This window comes from Parus major, chromosome 3, assembly GCF_001522545.3.
Source record: "Parus major isolate Abel chromosome 3, Parus_major1.1, whole genome shotgun sequence".
NCBI classification, from domain to species: Eukaryota; Metazoa; Chordata; class Aves; order Passeriformes; family Paridae; genus Parus; species Parus major.
In genome coordinates, this window is record NC_031770.1 from 14,776,641 (window position 1) to 14,798,909 (window position 22,269).

A 22,269-nucleotide genomic window follows, 5' to 3' on the forward strand; every position below is an offset into this window, starting at 1 on the left:
TACATAGAAGGCAAACATGCTTTGGATGGATCCATAACTGAACTGGAGAAAAAATGGTTGTTAATATATAAATAGCTTTTCAAGACAGCGGTATGCTGGCTCTGAGACACCCATTGTGAAGCACAGGGGTTTCCTTTTGATTTACTGCTAAACTACTTTCTTTACAACACTTTGTAGTTCACTTCTTCATACAGATTTACTTCTCAGTTGTTACAGGAGAGATCTAGTTTGATCTTAGATTTTTAGAGGTTTTTAAATACAAAAATTGTATATTATTTTTTTCTAGATAGTTTGGGGGTAGTTACCAGGTAACATTTGCTATTTGTCTTTTTTTCTGTCACCTCTGCTCTGCCCACAAGAGAACTGTTCAAAAAATTGAAGTATGAAATTTGCAAGTCTGAGGAAGTCACACAGTCTAACTCAAAAAAAACAAACCACACATTTTGTTTTTCAAAATAGAAATACATGCAACTGTTGCTGGCTCAGTAGCTGATGCTACTGGCCAGTATTTCTGCAAATTGGCTCCTATGTGTGCAGAAGATGTTTGGCTGTAAACTTCCATGGAAGTTTCAGTGGCTGTATACAGCTCCTCAGCTTCTAGCTGGTTTTAAACTGGTAATGTCTCCTGACCTTTGGTATATAAAGGTACATCTGCATACGTAGCTCTCATTATGACTGAGGCATGTGAATGCAGTCTTTTTTCACATTTTTGTTCAATCAGTGCAGTTGCAAAACTCTTAAATTCTGATTGCAGATTTGTTACCTTTGGTATTTATAAACTGAGGCAATTCTATTAGTATGTATGAACTCAGCATGTCTATACAGACATATATAACTCTGTATCTTATATATATATATTGATGTTTCACTTGTTCATTTAGTGTAACTATATAAGGATGTTAATGAAGTTAGGATATACTTTGTTTATGGCATTTTGAGAAGGGCTAGTGTTTTTTGGGATGGAGACTGATACTGGAAATTGAGGAGACTCTTCAGCCCTGAGGTGGAAAGTTTTATGTTCCTCCCTGGTATTTCAAATTGGAATGTGATTGCTAATACTTGTGGTCTTTTGGTTTGTGTATGAAATCAACTGGCATTTTTAATTAACAGTCCCATATCTAATTGACTCAAAATGACATCTCTGTAGTATAATTTAAGAGAGGAGCCTCAGACTAAACAGACATTTAAATTCCAATCTCCTAGAACAGTAATAACTTCATAGCAGATTGAAAGATATATTGGGAACAACTGATAGAAATATATATTGTGCTAAATCGCTTCCAGTCAAGTGCAGTGCTCCATTTTCCAAACTGCCAGTGTGACACCCTTCAGAGTGCAATTCCTTGAAAACAAAGAAATGATAACAATCACCAGCTCTTACTTCATTCTTGGCCATTAGTAATTAAATCAATGTAAAGCAGATGCATAATCAGTTTTCCCTTGCCCTACTGCATGCTCACAAAGGAAAACAACTGTTTGAAGATGCATCTCATTTTAACGTTTGACACCTAGAAGCAATAAAATATAAATGTTTCTGAAACATTAAAACATTAATTTACTTGCAAAGCTGAAGTTACTCACTTGTTAATCTTGGCACAGTAGCAGCAATTTTGCAGTTAAGCCATCAGTATTAAAAAATGAGTGAAAGTACATGCTCATCTTCCAGGTTGGTTCGTGGTATGAATAAACAGATGCAAATAAGGTTGATATTCGATGTAGAATTACTTCTCATACGCATTTGGTACATAAATAATGGTGTGTCTGTGTAAATGCTAACATAAACTATAGAAATGAATGTCCTCACAAGGAATCTGTAGTGGGAAATGTTCATGTAAGAGACTTTCATACCTCACATGTGATGTTTAATTGCAGATGTGGATGCCACCTGTAGTGATTTTGATTTTGGAACAGCTTTGCATATTGCTGCATTTAACCTATGCACAGGAGCTGTCAAGTGTTTACTGGAACATGGAGCAAATCCTGCCTTTAGGGTAAGGAGTTAGGTTGTAGATTCACCAGAAGGTGAAAAAAGTACCTGGAAAAACTGAACAGTCTGTCCAGGATTTTGATTAGCTGAAAGTGTGCTACGTGGAGTGAGAGTGCCTCAGCAAAAGATACTTGCAACTCATAGTGGATGATTTTGTGTGCTTTGCCATACTTGTGTGTTGAAGTTTGTATTTTTGTGTCATGGTCTAGTTCATTAGTTCAAATAACTTTCAAGAGGTTTGTTGTCTGTTGTCTAAGCTTTCATTTATTAATACTCCTGGGTGTCTTGCAACAGCTGAGACCCATGGCAGTGGGGGATCTTTTCAGAAATGGAGGAGTGCAGTCCTTGCCCTCCAGAAACCCAGTGTTGTGCTTAGCATTGAGCCTGGTGTTAGCATGAGTAACTGAGAATGCATAAACATCACCTGCTCTGCTTAGTAACCTAATAATAACCATAGGTTATAATGCAAAGTGTTGCTATATGTGTCTAGCCACTATCTGGGGTTTTGACTGTGTTTTCTGTTTGATTTTGGATTTGTTGTTTTGTGTGGGGTTTTTTTGGGTTGTTTTTTTGGGGGGGAGGGCTTGGAAGGTTTTCTTATTTTAGCAAAACCAGTATCTCAATCTCAGTTCTCCATTTTCAAATGTGGAGGGTTATTTTAAATGAGAAATCATAGTTGTTTTGAGGGTACTCAAAAGTCATTATTTTATGTAGCACTGTTGGTATGAAATCTTCTGGAACATATTGTCCATACAGTTCATGATATTCAATCTAGATCTCTTCAAAAATGATGGGTTTCTTCTTTGTCCCTTTATTCAGTGTGAATGATGTGTCTCAGGTTCTCTGTCAGCTGTGTGTTTAGGAGCCTGTTGTCACGGTGAACGCTGGTTTGTAGTTGCATAAGCATTCTGAGCTGGCAGAGGTGGCTGTGTCCTTGAGAAGAGAAATCCTGGGCTTCCCCTGAGCTTCCACTTTGCCTTCTTGCCACTGCTCTGCCCCTGCTTTATGTTGGCACAGAGGTTTGCAGGGCACCTGGTGGGCTGAATTGTGGGACTGATGTGACCAAAATAATCTCTAATGTCATGACTACAAACTCAAACTCCCCACTCAACTTTAACCCAGCCATATCCTGTTTTTAAGGTAGTGTGATTTTTACGTACAGAGTAATTGGAGATTTTTAAGGAATGGTGGGTGTTGAATTGCTCAAACCTGCAACAAGGTTTTGACTAGAGACAGTGTGTAGAGTTTGATTATTTGGGAATAGCAGTGTAAATTCTGAGTAAGGATTATACTTTTCTAGCTTTGAGACGAATTGAGAGCAGGCTCAGGAAACAATGAACTTCTAGTTTGTTTTGAAGGGACTAAAATACAGTCGTACTCTGTATCATTCCTTCTGGTAATGTCTGAGTCCAGGGGCTCAGTTGAGAAGAAATTTGGAGGACTGGGACGATAATTTTTCCGCAGACATTGTGAAAACGGTCAGACAGCCGAAGCTCCATGCCAATGGCTTTGCTAAAGAGTGTAGACAGAAGTGTCCCTGGAGCAGCCTGACAGTACCTGCTGTCTGAGCAACTGGCCTGGAGTTGAGGTTAACTCCAGGGGAGCTGGTACTCCAACAACTTGTCCTGTCGTGTAGGAATCACAGTCACTGCTCTTTGGGAAGGGAGCTTGTTTGGAAAGGAATCTGACTTTAATTCATCTCTTGTAGGATGGTCTGTGTCTAAATAAATCTGAACAGATTTATTCAGGTACTCTTGTGAGCCATCACATTTGCATATTCTATATATGCAACATACATTAATTAAATTAATCTCTTAGATTTGGAATAAGCATCACCAAGGAGCAAGCTATATGCTGGGTAAAGATAGATTCTTTGGGAGGAGTTGGCATTTTGGTATTGGCATTACAGACCAGAAGTCTGCCTTGCTTTCCTAACTCTTTGTTCAGGTACACAGATACAAGTGTTTTGTTTCATGTGTTCTGAGTCCTAATAATGTTCTTAAATTTGAAAACATTGGCTACTTGTTGGTTTCTAAAATGAGATGTTGTCATGCTAGCTGATTTATTGAAGGATGTTTTGGCATCCTTATTTGAAAATGTGGATTTTTTCATAGGATTTTTATATTCTAGGAAAAATACCTAATAAAGAGGATTAAACACTTCATAAAATGCTGTGGTTTCACCTGATCAGATTTATCTTGTAATAACATTAAATCCTGTGCTATGTTGTGTTTCTACAGAATGACAAGGGGCAGATCCCAGCAGATGTGGTTCCTGATCCTGTAGATATGCCACTGGAAATGGCAGACGCAGCAGCCAGTGCCAAGGAAATCAAGCAGATCCTGCTGGATGCAGTGCCTCTCGCGTGTGACATCTCCAAAGCCATGATTCCATCCTACGACCACGTCACTGGCAGGGCCATGCTTTTATCACTTGGCCTGAAGCTGGGAGATCGTGTTGTTATTGCAGGACAGAAGGTATGGCCACCAACCTGGTACTACTCTCATAATTCCTGCAGAGTCCATTCATTTACCACTTTTGAGACATACCTCAGTTTGGGGGTCTGAAATGCTTTCTGGAAGGTGTGACATCTGGATGGCAGCAAGGAACTGGTTATGGAAAGTAATAAGCTGAAGAGTTGTGTGATAAAGTCATTATTATGAAAAGCAGTTTTGACAGGCATAGGCTGCATTTTGTGTCTTTAAATGATTTTTAACAGTCTCCTATAGTACATCAGCATGGTTCAGCTTTTATTAATGTTTTGGGTGTCACATCAAAGTGATGGTAAAACTCACCAGTTTGTGAGTTGCCCAGCTTTGTTAGGAGCGTGCATTTGTGAAGTACTCCTGATAGTTTCCAGAAGGCAGGGAAAAAACCCTTCAGTTCTGCTTAGCCTAGAGTAACCCAATTTCACTGGTGCAATGCAGCTAAAATCTTTGAAGCAGTGCTGTGCCAACAAGGTTGTTACATGGTTCTGTGGAAATATAAGGATGTAGCTAATAGAGGCCCAGCTCAAGTGTGAATAGCTTTTTAAAGGCTACCATGATAGCCACCTTTCTAAAAATATATTTGAAAACTGTAACATTAATATTGCATTTGGTATTCAGACTTTTTATTTGCTCTGATGGCAAGGGATCTAAGTGCTAGAACTCTTTTAAAGAAGTTCTTTTTTCCTCGTAAATATTGAAAGCATTTGTGAGCAAAATTTTATATTTGAATAGCTTTTGCTTTAATAGCTTTCCTAATATAACTTCAGATTTGTAACTGTCACAACTGAAATGTTCTAAAGTGATCTCCAGCAAGAGTGTGAAGCAGCTTCCATTGTGTATTTTAATTTGGTGTATTCTTGAAATTGGGTCAGGGAAAGCAAAGGAATCACTAGCTATGCAGAAAGCATTTTAATTGAAGTATGTACAGAAAGCCACTTATTCTTTAAAGACAGAAGTTTCTTTATCAGAAATCACAGTGGCAGCAAGGGGAGATAATGTAAGTGCAAGTTAATGGAAGCTTTAGAGCAAGAAAGTGACGAAATTGGTGTTCTTGTGTTATCTTTCCTCTAAGTAAGGTCCACAGAATGGTTCATGCTGTAACGTGCTCATTGTGTGTGGATAGAACTGCCTGGGTTTGGTTACTTTTAGTCTTCTAATTCATTATGCTGTTGCAGTGTGTTTTAAAGTGTTGGAAGCTGTTTTGGTACTGCCAAAGGCCAGCAGGGCTTTGCCACTAGCTTGTTTTTCTTTAAGGGAGCCAAATCTGTTCTAGAGCAGGTGGGAAGAAGGAATGTGATTGTTCTTTTTGAACTTCCATTTCCATGACAGCTTTCTTCCCTTCCTTTGTGTGCGAGGAGCTGTTGTGCATTACTCCCACATTGCTTCCCACCCCTTTTCCCCATTTGCCTGAATGGAGAAGCTGTTCTCAGCCCTGCCTTCCCCTCCCCCTCGATACTCGTAAATTCCTGCAGGGTGGAGCAAAAGTGACAGGATGATGAAAATGGTGCCCTGTTTTTAACCTTCTCCTGGATCCGTTCTCATTCTGGAATATGGAAGCTGGGATGAGGGCGCTTGGAACAGCAGCATTTTTTTGAGCTATATTTACAGGTTCCTGTTGTCTTTCCTGCTTCTGCAGTCTCTTAGTATGTCAGCTTTAATGAAACTTGAAAGCCAAGCACAGCAGATGCCAGAGGGAGAATGGATTCCTCTCTTGACTCCTACTGCTGTCATTCCAGTTGTCTTACAGGGGAGGAAGCTGTGTTAGCAGGTGTTTATGTGTATGTGATTTGGGGCCCCACAGCTCCACCAGCTCCTGCTCTGCTAGACTGAGTGTCCATTTAGATCACATCTGATGAAATGGGAGTGCAGGGACACCAGCAGCAGGGAGAAAACTGCTCCTGCTCTGTCTCATGTGAGGGAGGTCCCCTGCTTGTTGCTTGTACAGGTCCTGGGGCAAGATTGGAGGCACAGTTTTTCAATCTCCAACCTCTGTTTTAGGATGCTGGCTGATCTCTCTGCTCAGTAAGTGTCCTTAGTTGGTGCCTGGAAAGTAAGTGGAGAAATTGTAGGAATCTCTGGGGCTGCTTGGCCAAACTTCCCCTGGCAGAATTTGATCCCTGTGTCAGTAGCTAACAGGTCTCAGTCTAGATTAGTGTGACATACCTGCCTATAACAATCAAGTTTAAAGGAGATCTTCAGCACGAGAGAAGAGGCTCTGGGTCATGTTTATTTCTTTGCAGACATTAGGAAAGAGTAGCTGGAAGGTTTTATAGTAAAAAAAAAATCGTTTCTATCTGTTTACTCTCTGAGGGTTGGATTAAACAGTGGAGTCATAGTGTAAAATGAACTAATATTAAGGTCACATAAGATGAGGAAAATGGAGCAACTGAAAGATCAAAGTTTTTTATTACTAAAACTAATTTAAAAATCAAATATGAAAAGGAATTTAAATCAATGTTAAATGCATCTCTTGTAGTTATTCCTCCCCTGTTTGGTTGAAGTGTGTGTGTTTATAATGTATATTTGCAGAGAATGACGTCCACCAGCAAGACTGGTCTGTCTTGGTAGTCTTCATATGCTTATCTGTTAAGAGTTTATAGTATATATTGAAGCAACAGCAAATGTTTAAAACATTTGCTGGCTTTTAAAATTTTGTTTAATCATAAGGAGGGAATAGAAGAGCTATGAATCTTTTCTAAAGAAAAAATTAATTATGCTCTGAAGTTTGCCCTGGAACCTTTGCCAGTTACATATATACACACATACTTGTATGTATGTGTTTATGTGCACACAGATTTATTTAATCAAATATTTCTATGGAACCTCCAGGAAGATACCTAGCCCTGGTTCTGGAATTCTTGTATAAACAGTGAAAGTAAAACCTTTCATTGGGTGTGTGCTCCTGTACCATGACCTGGAGCTGTGTTTACAGTGGTTCTTACTGTCTAATTCATGTCTGTTGTGACATCTGTCATAACCATGGCTGCTGTTTAATGCAAAATACACACAGAAGGACTAAGATCTTTTGGAAAATGTATTGAGTGATGTAGTGAAAGGTAGGAATGTGAATGAGTGAGGGAAATGATGTTTGCATTTTTGTGATGAAAAGCTTGGAAATGACTTGCTGTCTCTTTCATAACTGATACTATTTTCTCATGAACAAAATTTGTTTAACAAACCCATTCTGTGTTGATGCTTTTTCTCTTAGGTTGGTACCTTAAGATTTTGTGGCACAACGGAATTTGCCAGTGGCCAGTGGGCTGGTGTAGAACTGGATGAACCAGAAGGAAAGAACAATGGAAGTGTTGGAAAAGTCCAGTACTTCAAGTGTGCACCAAAACGTGGTATAGTCTTTATTTCTTTTTCCTTCAATTTTTAAACCCCCAAATTTTGAAGAGTACTGGTAAATATGAACCATTTGGGAGGATAAAAACAAGTAGCAGATTCTGTTGCTTTTATTTGTAGTGCTTTGTTTGATTTACTGTCTGCTTAGCTGGTCCTCAAGTTTTGACTGCAGCTATTTGCAAAATGACTGAAACAGCCAACCAGTCAAAATTTCCTTGAAGCTGAGATTTCCTGGTTTTTCACCTATACTGTTGAAACTACTTGTTTGTACTGTAACAATAATAGCCATGTTTCTTTACCTGCTTTGTCTTCCTTGGTAAAATACTTGTGCTTGTAGTTGTTTTCTAACTTAGAGCTTGAGATATTTTAATTGAGGTGCCATGGCCACACAGGACATACAAAGGTGTTGTGTTTTTGTAGTGGGGGAGACTGAGCGTTACTGTTAGGACAAAAAGGGGATTCTAATTGATAATTCTAATTGAGTGTTTCCAAGTTGCTTGAAAAGGATTTTGTTTTCACTGTCCACTTGAGCTTGTCCTTCCTACCCTGCAAGTGATTTCTCAGCATAGGAAGTTATGATGGCTAAAAAAAAACAACCCTGAATTAATTGATGTGAGAGACAGTAGCTGCAAAGTTTTACTACTTTACCATTATCCATGGTTCTTTGTTGGCACATGTGATTTTCTCTCCAGGTATCTTTGCACCTCTTTCCAAAATAACCAAGGCTTCTGATCACAAAAAAAGCTCCGTACGAAGCTCTTCCGTGCGGTCTTCACCTTTGGTCAAATCCAAGAAAGTAGATGTGACACACATAACTTCCAAAGTGAATTCTGGTGAGTGTTTCCTTGCATGTTGACACAGGCTGAAAAGACACTAATCTTCAGGGATTAGTAAATCTTGGTACTAAAATATTTGTTTGGAACTAATTCATAACCTGGGATGAGGTGATAAGGTATTTATTAACTCCACATTGTCGTGGTTGGAACTTCATTGGCCACTGGAAGTGGTACTGGAAGGATGTTGTGTGTAGCTGTGGAGTGATTATGGTGATTTGATGTACTGTGACAATTTCTACTCTTTACATACTCTATAAAGAAAACCTCTCACCACCACATTTATTCTTGAGCCATTAAAGTAATTTCTAATTGGCTGTAATACAGTTAAGTGTCTTAACTCAATGAGGTTCCATTTACTAAGATGTTCCTGGAGAATTTGCAAGGAATGAAAATCTAGTAAATAATCTATACACCTGTATGCCTAGAAATTGAAGAGATTTATTTTCTGGCAACATGATAAAGGAACTATTTAACTCATTGTGTTTTATCTGCTAATTAAATTATCTGAGTAAAACCAATGCCAAATTAGAGGAGAAAGTTTGTCCTTATTATAAGGCCTCAGTCTACAGACTGGAGTTAAGGGCTCAGTCTCTGGCTCTGGTTTAGTTTCTTAGTAATTTGGTCAAATTACTTAATCCTTCTGTGTAAATTCCCTCCCTGTGGAGGGAATGATCCATGTTTTCTAACTGTTCAGGTTCCAAGTTGATTGGAGAACAGGCTCTTCCCTGCTGTGTGCAGTGCTGACCATGCATAAGAGGGCCCCCTGTGTTTGGCTGCCTATGTAGTAATGTCATTAAATATTGTATTGGCATTTCTTCTGCCTTTTGAGCCCTGTTTAGGTGACTCACACTAAGGCAGCACAGCTTAAGAGATGGAAGAGAACCCACATTCTCATTGAATTTCCCTGAGCACCCTAAACCACTGCACACTTTACCCTTAATATGTAGGGTGTAGAAACCATGCAGCAAGCTGCTGCCAGGAAAAGATGAATATTGACAGCTTTATGGATGACTTATATAACTTTTCTCTGCATAGATTGAGGAGGGAGTAAGTTTTAAGTGTCTGTATTTACAATTAGTACAAGATTCAAGCTATTTATAAATGGGCATCTTGCATAAAAAGCTTCTTGGGATAAGCAGTTTGTTAGGTATACTGCTCAGGAGCTGATCCAAGTTGACTTCTGTTCAATATTTTCAAGTGTTTGATTCACTTTGCTGTGAACTGTTTGTAACCCATTAAACTATAATAGGAGGGACTTTTCCTTTGTCTGGAATGAAGCTGTCTGTGATAGTTTAGTTATAATCCACCTTTTCTGTCCCAAAGGTGCCGTTGTGTCTTTGTAAAATCTAAACTTTTGATACCTTGCTTTGAAGTAGAAATCAGAGTGAGTTAAGCATCATCTACTCAGGAGAGCATCCATCCACTGGAAGCTGCTGTGTGCAGGGAGTCCTTGCACAGAATTCCATTGGAATTAATGGAATTAATCAGCCTGGCTGATTGGCTGGCTGGAGTTGGGGAAGGACAAAGCTGCAGAGGCAGAACTTTGGTTTGCCGTGTTTATGTGCATCACCAGGTCATGTTTCTTTCCTTTAAACTTCTTCCCTGCAGTGCATTGGTTTGTAATGATTCAAGAAAAATTAATATGCTTTTTATAGATAAGGTTATAAGCTGAAAAGTAAAATACAATATTGTATAGGGATTTTGAAATTCTATTTGGTTCTGCTGGATTTGAGTAGTCTGTCAGATTGATGAGAAAAGATCTTTTTCAAGTTTGTAGGAAAAGGATTACTGAGATAAAATTAAGCAATGTGTTATCAGTCACAAACTGCTAGTTTTTTGATCTGATGCCTTAATGGCTAAGCCATAAAATTTTGGGAAATACACTACACTTGCAAACTAGTTCAGTCCCTGTGGCTGAATTACACTGAGAGATGTAGTTAAATAAAAAAGATGTGATTTTTCTTTCATGACAAGGAGAGATTATATCATAGATGAGCTTGTTCTTCATTGAGTTAGGGTAGGAAACTGTCAGAAATGCAAAATGACTCTTTGCAAATTGTAACTTGGATGAGAGTACAAGTTCCTACACACATCTCAACCTTGCTGCTCTGACAGGCTCTTAAAAATCATATTGGCATGCTTACTTCATTATTTGTAGTATGAATGAAGATTTGATCTCAAATCTCTTTCAAAACATTGATGTGTAATCTTTAAAGCAGAAGTTGTGAAATTAATACTGGTGAATAGTGGACCTGTTAAAGTGGATGTTATAGATATGAATGTTTGAAAGATTTAAATAAAACTCCTTCAATATAAAAATAGTATTTTATAGACCATTTGTTTGTTTGGCAAGACAGTTTGGACTGGTTTAATATGTTAAGGGGTTTAATATCTGTGCTGATCCATCAAAACAAGTCTGCAGTTCTCGTTTTGTCTGTTTATCGAGTGTCTAAGGAACTGTACAGTTTTATCCATTTTTCCTTGCATCCAGCAATCCACAAATATGTCAAATTATTTTTGTCCATGACTTGCCTGTAAAATTATTGTTACTTGTTAGGATGTGTATGTTTAATTGTATATATTTTTTTTATAGGCCTAAATATGGCAAAAAGAGACAGTGCTTCTGAAAACAACTTTCTGACTGCTAACAGGGGAAAAACTGTACCTGCAAAAGATGGTAATGAAATAATTTAGAATTTTTTTATTTAACATCTTAAGAAAAATTCTGTGTATGGTAGAGGCAGTATTATTGCTGCCCTACCTCTGTAAAAGCCCTGTATCCACACTATAGAAATAGTTGTCATGCTTGTTTAATTCAAGTCCCAAGCAGGCTGTAGGTATTTAATTTTCCAGGAGCAAAGTAACTTGTGTGGATGTTTGCCTGGTGTTCTGTGTTGGTTTGGTAGCCACTTCTGTCTGAATACTTGGGCAAGAACATAGAAAAGCCCTTAAAACTGCCTCCTAGTAAATGATTTGCAGAGGAACTGCAGAATTACCAGCTGAGGTTTCGGAGGGAGACTTTTTGCCTGGTATTGTTGCTGCCTAGATTGTAATATTCTGTTGGCATTTTTTTTCTCTCCTCTGTCTGTATGTTCGTGCTTCTGTAATAAAGTGTTACCATCCAAAAGTGCTTAACAGTCTTGGTATTGTATCATGGTAGACTCACAATAACAGGCTTCATATATAAAAAATGAAAATAGCTTTTAAAGGGTGTCTTTTGCTTGTGAATCATTCTCTGCAATTACCTCATTTCACAATTGGATAACAACTTCTGCCACAGCAGTATTTTGCTGAACTTGAAACACAGAGGAACTTCACTTTCAGCTGTCTGGAACAAACTCTAAAAGTTGTGTCTCCTTTGAGGTTTTGGCTATAAAATCATCCTTTAAGTGTTGGTAAAAGCAGTGTTTCTTTGGAATAATTTCAAGTGTGAATTTGAATATGCCCTCTTTAAGTCACAGAATCACAGAATAGTTTGACTTGGAAGGGATGTTAAAGATCATCGAAGAGCATACACAGCTTCTCTGAGTAACCTGTTCCAGTGTCTCCCACCCTGACAGTAAAGAATTTCTTCCTAATATCTGATCTAGGCCTCTTTTATGTCAGTTTGAAGCCTCTACCCCTTTTCCTGTCACTGTTTCCACTCATGAAAAGTCTATCCATCTTTCTTGGAGGCCCCCCATAGGCACTGAAAGGCCCCAGTGGGGCTTCTTTGGGGCTGACCAACCCCAAATCTCTCAGCCTTTCCATATAGAAGAGGTGCTCCATCTCTCTAAACGTCTTCATGGCTTCCTTTGGATTTGCTCCAGCAGGTCTGTGAAGGAAAGCATCTTTTTATACCTTCTGTGAGTGAACAGTTGTGAATTCAGAGGGAATTCAGAAAAGAAAACAACTGGATTTTTAAAACATGACTTAGGAATAGAGACCTGAAATTTGTGATTGTGTGATTAAAAAGACAGAAGATGAAAGGCATGAAACTGGAAGCTTTGGAATACAAGGGATAGTATAACCCACTCTGCATGTGTAGTGAGAGTAAAAATCCTTGGTGATATGTTTGGGGGGAAAAACCCTAGAGATAATTATGTGGTGAAATACATTGCTGAGGAAGTCTTGAGATCTCTCTGGTCGGAGGTTTTTAAGAACAGGCTAAATACTCAGCTGTCAGGAGTGTTATAACAAATAATTGTTTTGCCTGAAGGAAAAGGAATCAATTATATGGCCTGCTGAAGTCCTTTCTGCTTTTCCTTCTCCTACCCTGTGATTTTCCACAAAATGAAGTATCTTGATGACAGGTTTAGTTGGAGCAGTTTTTGTTGCATCCCTGTAAAAATGGTGATCTGTCCTCCAGTGAATCCATCCCTGGACTGGCTTCTAAATAAGGATTTGTACCATATGTTTGCAAATGCACATGTGTGTTTATACATTGGACATGGAGCTGAAGTTAGCCTGTTTAGTCACTATTTAGTCAGTAATTTGCATTTTCTTCATTGTAGTGTAGCTGCAGTGCGTATCTCTTCAGATTTCTGTCCTTAGTTTTTATTTGGAACCACTGCCTTTGCCTTTCCTCAGTTCTTTACTGTTTTGCAAAATTGGATAATTACATTACATTGAACAAACTAACCCTGTGTTTGATACCAAGCTGTTTGTGAAAACTAATGGTTTAAGCTTCTCAAAAGTCTGGAAAGTTTGATAAGCAATATTATCTTAATTTTTCACATTGATAAGCTGAGGTGTAGATGTGTCTTGCTGTACCCTGCCCCATTTTGGGCAGAAGGGGTTAAGAAAGGGAAGAAGAGGAAGAGCCTTGAAAAAGAAGCATGAAAGATAAACATAAGTCTGATTGGTCAGTTTAGACTTTAGGGTTTGCAAATATAGGGAGATAAAAGTGATTTATTTCCCATTCTTGTTTTATAGTACGGATTTTAATATTAATACAGTATGTAATAGAATATAGTAGGCTTTAATCCAGGCAATTATTCACTCACATGATACCACCTTCCTTACACTTTTCATCAAATCTTTAGTAGGTTGGATGCTGAAAGGCTGGTGGTATGATCTCTTATTACTAAAGCTTATGTATTTTAATAAATATGCTTGGGACTGTTTAGCTGAACTTTGATAGAATAATAAAGATGGGCTTTTGGAGATGTCTTCTAGCACACAGCTATCACCATATTCCCAAGGCAGGCTCATGTGAACCTGTGTCATTCCTGACAGGTGTTTGTGCAGATGCTGCATAACAAGTTCTAACTTTGGTTTTTTACTTAGTATTTTGCCCTCCATGGAGAGCAGGTAACTTCCACATTACAAAAGCTTTCCTTTCTGCTTAATCTTGTCATTTTGCAAAATATAATCCCTGAAGGGCAACTTTCATTTATGTCTTCAGGTTTTCCTGGGTACAGCAGCTCTTCCTCTTCTACTACCTCCTTGGAAGGCAAACGGAATTACTCCAAGAAGAGGAACTCAACGAGCAGCAGTAAAAAGGCCCTGACTAGAGTGTCTTCTGCCTCATCTAAGATTAGTGCTGGTATGGTCTGTTGTACTGGGGTGTATTTTTACTGGGGGGAGTTCACTGCTGCATTAAATTCTGCTGTAGAACTACTTGTGGTGTTTCAGAATCTGAGATAGTTCGAGAAGGACACTGGTGAAGTAGTTTAACCATAAACCTAAGTATGGCAACTTTGGGATTTTTGTAACATCTTCAAGATGTAAAGTGTTTTTATAGTTGGTCACTGTACCTTTTCAGAGCAGAGAAAAGGCTGTACTCCAGGTTTTATGTTGGCACAAAGCACATTTTTGTCTAAGCAAAATTTGTGTTGCCATGTGTTGAAGGTAGGCTGTGTTAGAGATAAATACTCTGTTCACTAATCAGTTGGCTTGCTTTTGAAAACTTTCTTAAAGATTTAATCTCACTAATTTCAGATCTTGTTCTTCTTTTGACCAGGGCTGTATAGTTCCCCAACCATGAGGAAAAATGCTCTTGAGGGAGAAATCCAGGTTGGAGACAGAGTACTGGTGGTGGGACAGAGAACAGGCACTGTTAGATTTTGTGGGACAACAAAATTTGCACCAGGTATGTGCAGTACTCTGTGTCTGTTGTCAAATCAGTGTGAAGTAGCTTACATGTGAGCACATGAATGGAAATTCATCTTTTCCCTCACTCCTTCCAAAAGAATTTTAAATTTGAATTGGTTTGTTTTCCAATTTCTTTCTTTCTCTCTCTCTCTCTCTCCCTCTCTCTCCCCCCCCTCCCTCTTATGTTTCTCTGAATATTTTTTACTTTAATACAACTATAAGAAAAAAAATAATGGTTTAAAATGTGACTTTTACTTGTCCACTATCATGATTTAAGTAGGAGAGTTGCTTTGGTGTAAGTATTACAGAATCACAGAATATTCTGAGTTAGAAGGGACCCACAAGGATCATAGAGTCCAACTTCTTAAAGTTTTCTGAAAATCCTCAGTTTAGTCTTCAGAGGGGTATGTAGTTTGAGATCACATGTATTTACTCTTTACTTTCTGTATTAAGGCTTTTTGACACAGCTTATCTCTTGAAATAGTGGCACTCTTATGTCACGTACCAGTCTAATTTCTTGACTTATTGGCATCTTTAAGAGGGTAATTGTGAACATTAAAATTTTAACTAACAAACCTTTAGATCACAAGATCAATAAAGTTACAAATACCTCAGAAAGCCCCAACCCCTACCACTGTTTCTCATCCTTGTCCCCTTCAGTTCCTCCTAGAAAGCTCTTTGCAGTGAAAGCAAGTGCTGTCAAAGGCAGCCAGTTGTTCTACATTGTGGAAATTAATTTCTGAATCCTATATTGTAACCAAATTTATCTGCTCTCTGGCCCTATCTGTAACCTTACTGCAGAAGCAGTTGGCAGGTGTTGGTGTGAGCGGGTCTGGGTGAGGGCTGTGTTATTGGTAGGTGATTGGCAATACTCTCTGGTGACACTGGGTGGCATCAGCATTTAAAAAACCCCGTCGGCCTGCAAGGCCGTGGTACAAGCTCTGTACTTGTTTCATCCCTGCCCTGTTCCCCATTAAAAAATGTACCTTGCTCAGGTACTGCAGTTACCTTGAATGTCATCATTCTTTGTGTTGTTGCTGAAAAGATGATCAGTGAGAAAAGGACTGTTTCCCACATACACTGACAACTGTGAATTCAGAAAGCTGTTTGACAGTGTTAAGTCTTCTCCCTCTCTGCTTTAAATCAGGAACATAATTTTTTAGAGGAAAACATGCTATTGTAAGAAGTGAAGATGGAAAGATGACAAATCATCACCACTTGCTAACCCAGTAGTTTATAGAAAATGTAACAGATGCAAATTTAAGTGTTTCAGTTCTAATGTGTATCAAAGCTCTGGAAGTTATCCAAGGTTTGTTCCTTTTGCTGCAATGCAGATCTTTATTTAATTCTAAGAATGGGAAGGGGAGAACTTCTGATATACGGAGCCCTTCTAATTCATAAGCTGTCATTCTTGAGTTTCTTGAGCTGATAATTAGAATTACAGTTTTATCCAGTGCCTTAGTACCAAGTGACTTGAATTAAATTCTGAATCTTCTGGGGATGGATAGCATAAGGACTACTAATGGAGTATGAAATTTAGCACCTTTATGTAATTAGCTCTCATTTATCACAGGTTATGAATGATCAAGCTCATTAATATCTTGCTGCCTATTCAGTGTTCTGTACAAGATTAATTGATGGCCAGTTCCAATTCTTGCACCCTTCTCTTGATACCACACGACCAGCCTTGCAATTTGTATTAATTATAACTTGCTAGATGGAGAGAAAGAATGAATTAATATCAAAATTTTAATTTTACTGTTGATGATCTCAGATGAGGCATAAACCATGTGGTCAGAGGACTGAAGAGGGAAATGTGAAACAGCAGCGCTGTTCTTTGCTATCTCCTTGTCCAATAGCCAGTAATACTCAGTTTTATTTGACTTTAGTATATATATAAACACACAAATATATTTCTCAAATGCTTTTTCTTTTTTGTATTAATTAAAATAATTTTATTGAAAGCATATAAAAATGCTGAGATAATTAGAATTATTAGGGTGTAATTTCTGCATAATTTCATAGATAGTTATTTTATAATATTCATATTTACTATTAGCATATTTTCTGACTAGAAACTGTTTTCCTTGATGTGGGTGAATGCCACCTGTGCCAGTGGTCTAGATGAAGAAAAGCCTGTAATGTTTTGTTCAAAATGCCCTGATTTTACTGTTTTGCAATGTAGGGTTCTGGTGTGGAATTGAATTGGACAAGCCCCATGGGAAGAATGATGGCTCTGTGGGAGGAGTGCAGTACTTCAGTTGCCTTCCCAGATATGGCATATTTGCACCCCCATCTCGTGTACAGAGGTGAGCACTGAAGCTCTTGCCATGTTTGGGTTGCCAGATGATTTCTTAATACATTTCTAGTGTGAAACAAAATTTTGAACAGATACAGAAGATGCAAATATTTTCTTCTTCAAACTTCAAATGGAAGTTTGTAACCTCCATTAAAAACCTGGTGGTATTAAATCAGCTATTTGAAAAGAGGGTGTAAAACTGGAAATGCATCTCCTCCTGTTTCTCTTGCACCTCCCTGGAGTATTTTTATTCTAGGGCCTTTGATAGTCTGTGTTCATTAAATCTTACTTTCATAACCCCGTCCTGATGTGTTGTGCTAAATTCAGTCATAAAAATAAATTGCCCTTGGACATGAGTGGAAATTCTCTTTTTGTCCCAGCTAACCACAGAGGATCCAAAGCATGCTTTGTAGTCACCACTTGCTTATAGTCTCTTCCTTAGGTTCCAGGAAGAGCATCCAAGGAGTTCTGTGCTCTTTCCTCCTATCTTTGTTTGTAGTTACTCTGCCAGACATGATCTTGCTTTTATTTCTCTGAATAAGCCAGCTCAGGCAAACTGTTAGGAACTTTCTTCAGAATCATACCTGCTAACTCAGATACACTGACTTGCTCCAGGCACTTCTTGCACAGCAGCCTGAGTGCAGCAGGAATGCTGGTGTCTCTTGGGAGGCAGATAGAGAAGGAGAGAATCAAAACCTCATCAATATTTGACAAGAAGCCAGTAGGTTTGCTCATAGCTGAGTTGAAATGACCTCTTTATTGTGTTCTTGCTTTTCAGACTGACAGGTTCTCTGGATTCTCTCACAGAGACTTCATGGAGTAAAGTAACTCACACTTTTCCAGGTAGGAGTGTGAGGAATTTGGGCGAGGCAGCCCCTGCAGGCCCCGTTCTGCAGCCAGAACCATCTGCACAAAGCCAGCTTCTCCAAAAGCACAAGAGATTTTCAGGGACCCCAAATTCCAACCAATAGTCTGGCTGTTCCTTTCCTAAAAACGTAGCCTGCAGAAGAAACTGTGGAGTACTGTATTGTTCTTAACACTCTACTGGCAGAAAGAATTGTGTCAAATATGATTGTTGGCAGCCATCCCTTGCAGCTAATATTGCAGTCTAATCAGAGAGAAAGGGAAATGGAACCTGCTCCTTAATACAAATTGAGATTGATGAAGGGATCAGTAGGGGGACGTCCCTGTGAAATTACTAGAACCTGTGTGACGTATTTGAAGTAGTTGGTTTTCTTTTCCTCTACTTAAGCTTTTTGTGAAATGACCTTCAAATTACGCTTGTTTGGTTTGTTTAATTTGATTTCTCTTCCCTCTGAAAAGCCAAACATATTATAGGCATATATGTTCATGAGAAGTTTCATTGTTTAATTTCCAAATTAGAGGGGAGAATGTGCAGTAAATGTAGTGGAAGCAGTATAAAAGAAAACACAAGGAGTATGTGTTCATAAAGGTGTTTTTTTTTCTTAAGAAGTCCTACACAGCTTCTGAATCTTTCCACTCAGGTTTTAGACGCAGTCTAAGCACTACTTCTGCATCTTCACAAAAGGAGATAAACAGAAGAAATGCCTTTGTTAGGTGAGTGTTAAGAGTTTCAAGTGTTTGGGTGAGCTGGCTGTTAGCTTGCTCAAAAAAACCCTTCTTGCTTATAGGATGTCTAGAGCTTTGCATGTTCATTTTTTTTCATTCCAAAGTGGACCAGTAGCACACTGTTTTTCCATGGGCTTCCAGGACTACAGTCCTAGAATTCAGGTTGGCATTGAAGTTGTTTTCCAATCATTCATCACTTGCATATTCTCCAAATTCTTGTATTTTCATACAGCTGGGTAAAGTTCAGAGGTTTTTGTAAAGGACTTCAGTTTGTTCTGGTGATTCTGACTGACACTTGTATGTTAAAAGTTGTTTTGGTTAAACTGTTTTAAGCCCCAAATAAAATGTTTTGTATGGCTTAATTTACCAATACTATCACCTGCTGTAAATACTGTAGATCCTAGCACTGGGGAAGGAAATTGCTTTTCCAATACTTCAGAGTGCTGAGTGTAGCAGCCTGTTACTGTTACTTCATGGTTTGTTAGTGACACCAGATCGAACCCAGTTTTTCTAAAAAGGGATTTGAGAGTGTGTTTTTTCCTCCATGCACTTCCTTGAATTACAGATTTGCCCTGGATGTTTTATAACAAAAAAAACCAAGACTTTTGTTGTTGCCTTTCTTTTGTCCCTAGATCCAAGAGCTCAGTGTTGCGGCGCAGCTGGAGCAGCAGCACTACGGCTCCCTCCGAGGGCCCCGTGAAGCTGCACGAGGGCTCCCAGGTTCTCCTGACCAGCTCCAATGAAATGGGCACCATCAGGTACATCGGCCCCACAGACTTTGCCCCAGGGGTCTGGCTGGGGCTGGAGCTCCGCAGCGCCAAGGGAAAGAACGACGGCTCCGTGGGGGAAAAGCGCTACTTCACCTGCAGGCTGAACCACGGCGTCCTGGTGCGCCCCAGCAGGGTCACCTACCGTGGGATCAACGGGGCAAAGCTGGTGGATGATATTTGCTGAGCCACACTGTGCTCACAGAGTGGGGAAGGGGTCTCTTAAAGCACAAAACAACCCTGCCTAGAAAGCAAACTTATTTTGGAATCTTTAAATCTGCATTTGTGTTTTACGTATATAAGTATATATGTATGTGTATGTATATAATATATATATATTTTATATAAAAATATATATATATATAAAAATAGAGAGATAAAAAAAGAGTTCAGTCATGTTAAGAAGTAAAACCACTGTTGAGTTTATCTTACCTTAATGACCCTTGCCTGGAAGGTTATTAAAGCATTTTGGGTTTAAGATGCTGCATCGTTTGAAAACTGTTCCAGTTGGAGAACAGAGTGTCTGTTCTTCTCTAAACCTCTCTAAAGTTTCTGTGTGGTTCATGGAGGGGTTTTCTCCATGTAGCAATGAACTGGAAATGCTTGTGCATTGCCCATGGAGGTGGTTGATGGGTGACATTACCTGGTTCCTGGGCACTTTGTCAATTCCAATACCAGCAGCTAGCAATGAGAAGGAAGAAAAAAAAAAAAAGCCAAACCCTCTCCCCTTTCTCAAACAATTGTGGAGTATTTTTGCATTTTATCATTTGGATCTCTCTTCTTTCCCCCCTCCTCTTCTCCTCTCCATAATGCAAAAGGGCTGATAAATGCAAAGATTTGCCCTTCTCCTAGTGAAGAGCAGCAATTAAATAAAAAGCCTTTAAAAAGCACAAATATGCTGCTTGTCAGTCTGTACAGTAACAAGCACTTTTTGCTCTGCATTTGTAGAAGGAGCCACATACAAAATGCACTCTTTAAAATAACGCACTTTGCACTCTCCTGGAGAGCTTTCCCTCATTTTTAGAGACTGCTTTTTTTGTTTTGGGGTGCTGCAGGCAATGAGTATCACTGCTGTAAAATGTAAATAAACCCAGAGTGGAATACATAATACCCTTATCATAAATATTAAGTTTGTATAAATACAGCAAGGTAATTTCTGCCAATGGTATGGAACCAGTACAGGGTATTCAAGCAAGCTGTTGCCATGGTTTGATTAGTTTGTGATACATGTTTCTTTTTGTTTGCTTTGGAACAGTTTCCAGTATAAATTTTTTGTGAGATCTTACAATGAATTAAGGATAATTTTGGGTACAGCATTGTAATGGGCCTTATGTGACATCATTTGTGTATCAGCCTTTTAGAACAGCTCATCTTTTGTCCATGTTTTAAACATAGAATGTATTTTAATTGCTCAGCATATGTAGACATTATCTTAACGGGATGGGTTTGTGTTCCAGAACAGTCATTTTACTCTTAAATGATTTGCTTGCTCTTGCCTACTTGAACAAGTGACACTTTAAATAGTAATATCCTATTTTTAGACAGAATCCTGCTGCTGTAACCTTCTTTTAAATGTTGCTGTAGCTATTTTTCCTGACCTGTATTTAAAATAATGCCTATTGTATTCTAACTTATGGGAATTTTTAATTTAATATAAAAGCTGTAAATTTTGAATGTAAAAAAGTAATGCTTTACATTTAGAGATGCAGATATTCAGTGCTGTACTGAACTTTAGTTTGTCTAATATCTGTTTCCTGCTGGTATTAATAAAATGAAACCCTGTTAAACAGTACAGCAAAAAGAATTTTCTGTGTGTTCTTACAGAATGTACAGAAGGGCAGCTCTTACTTCTTGTGTACAAATGAAGAGCAGGGGTTCAGCATGGAACAGCAGCTGCCAACTGTGAAGCAGAAGCTTTTCTCTCTCCTGGCTGTTCAGCACAGAACTGCCGGTTCCAAACAAAGCCTTTGCACATTCTGTCACAGCCTGCTGCTCCCGGGTGGGCAGTGGAGTTTCTGTGAGGAGACACTCATTATCAGGAATGCTCTTTTTTCCTGCCTAACCAAATGGAATGGGTGGAACTGCTTTATCTGAGGGGTAGCTGGAGCTCTCCTGGAGGTGGGGTATGGGAAGAAGAGTGTGGGTGAGGCAGCGAGCTGGGGCAGCTCGTTAAGAGCCAAATCACTTCTGTGTGGTCTGTCTTGCACAGATGATTCAGCGTGAGCTTGTTTTTCCTGCAGGGGTGTCAGGCTGCTCCTTCCACGGCTCTCCAGCTCCACACAGTGCAGCTGGAAGCAGGGTCTTGGCCTGGGCCTCACTGAAGCTGCCTGATGGGTGCAGGAGAGGGCACAGATACCATCTGGCACTGGTGTATTGTGCTCTGCCTTCCATTTCAGCGTCAGCCAGCAGCACATCTCTCCTGGAAGCTCTGGCTACTGTAATTGGTTTGTGCACTGTGGGTTAGAGGAGCAAGTCTCACTGTTATCAGGTTGGGGCTATTTTGGTAGCTCTCAGCATCTTCTGCCAGAAAGCAAGCACTGTAAATTTATGCTTAAAAATAAGAAGTAAATCAGTCCATTCCAGAAAGGATTACTGATGGCTCTCTTCAAGATGATGCTGGGAAGGGATTTGTCCTTCCCTAAACCCAAGGTAAGTTGCCATAATCCTTTACTCCAACTCTTGAAGGAGGACACCGTGTCATAAAAAAAATTCTGAAGATGAGTGGCAGTGAAGTTTGAAATTGGGTGCTGTGCAGAGGACTGTACTATCACAGCCCCTGACTGGTTAGAAAAAAAGCCAAATGATCCTCAAAGTCCCAATAAACTACATAAATAAAACATTATCTGTAGCTTATAAATAAATAAACAGATGGTCCTCAGCA

General features: G+C 39.1%; 1 protein-coding gene across 6 annotated transcripts in view; it reads left to right on the top strand.

Annotated features, from left to right (window-relative positions):
* Window positions 1-21,189, top strand: part of CLIP4 (CAP-Gly domain containing linker protein family member 4) — a 31,494-nt gene extending 10,305 nt beyond the window's left edge. For 5 of the 6 annotated variants that reach the window (XM_033513263.1, XM_015623079.1, XM_015623081.2 and 2 more), the window contains 11 exons: window positions 1,873-1,991; window positions 4,228-4,464; window positions 7,685-7,820; window positions 8,514-8,654; window positions 11,251-11,334; window positions 14,044-14,184; window positions 14,602-14,730; window positions 16,918-17,041; window positions 17,810-17,874; window positions 18,537-18,609; window positions 19,254-21,189. In XM_033513263.1, the coding sequence (XP_033369154.1) occupies window positions 1,873-1,991; window positions 4,228-4,464; window positions 7,685-7,820; window positions 8,514-8,654; window positions 11,251-11,334; window positions 14,044-14,184; window positions 14,602-14,730; window positions 16,918-17,041; window positions 17,810-17,874; window positions 18,537-18,609; window positions 19,254-19,575 (1,571 nt within the window). In that variant the 3' untranslated portion in view covers window positions 19,576-21,189. The remainder of the gene's footprint in view (window positions 1-1,872; window positions 1,992-4,227; window positions 4,465-7,684; window positions 7,821-8,513; window positions 8,655-11,250; window positions 11,335-14,043; window positions 14,185-14,601; window positions 14,731-16,917; window positions 17,042-17,809; window positions 17,875-18,536; window positions 18,610-19,253) is intronic. The other variant, XM_015623082.2, reaches the window with a different exon arrangement.
* Window positions 21,190-22,269: the final 1,080 nt, after the last annotated feature.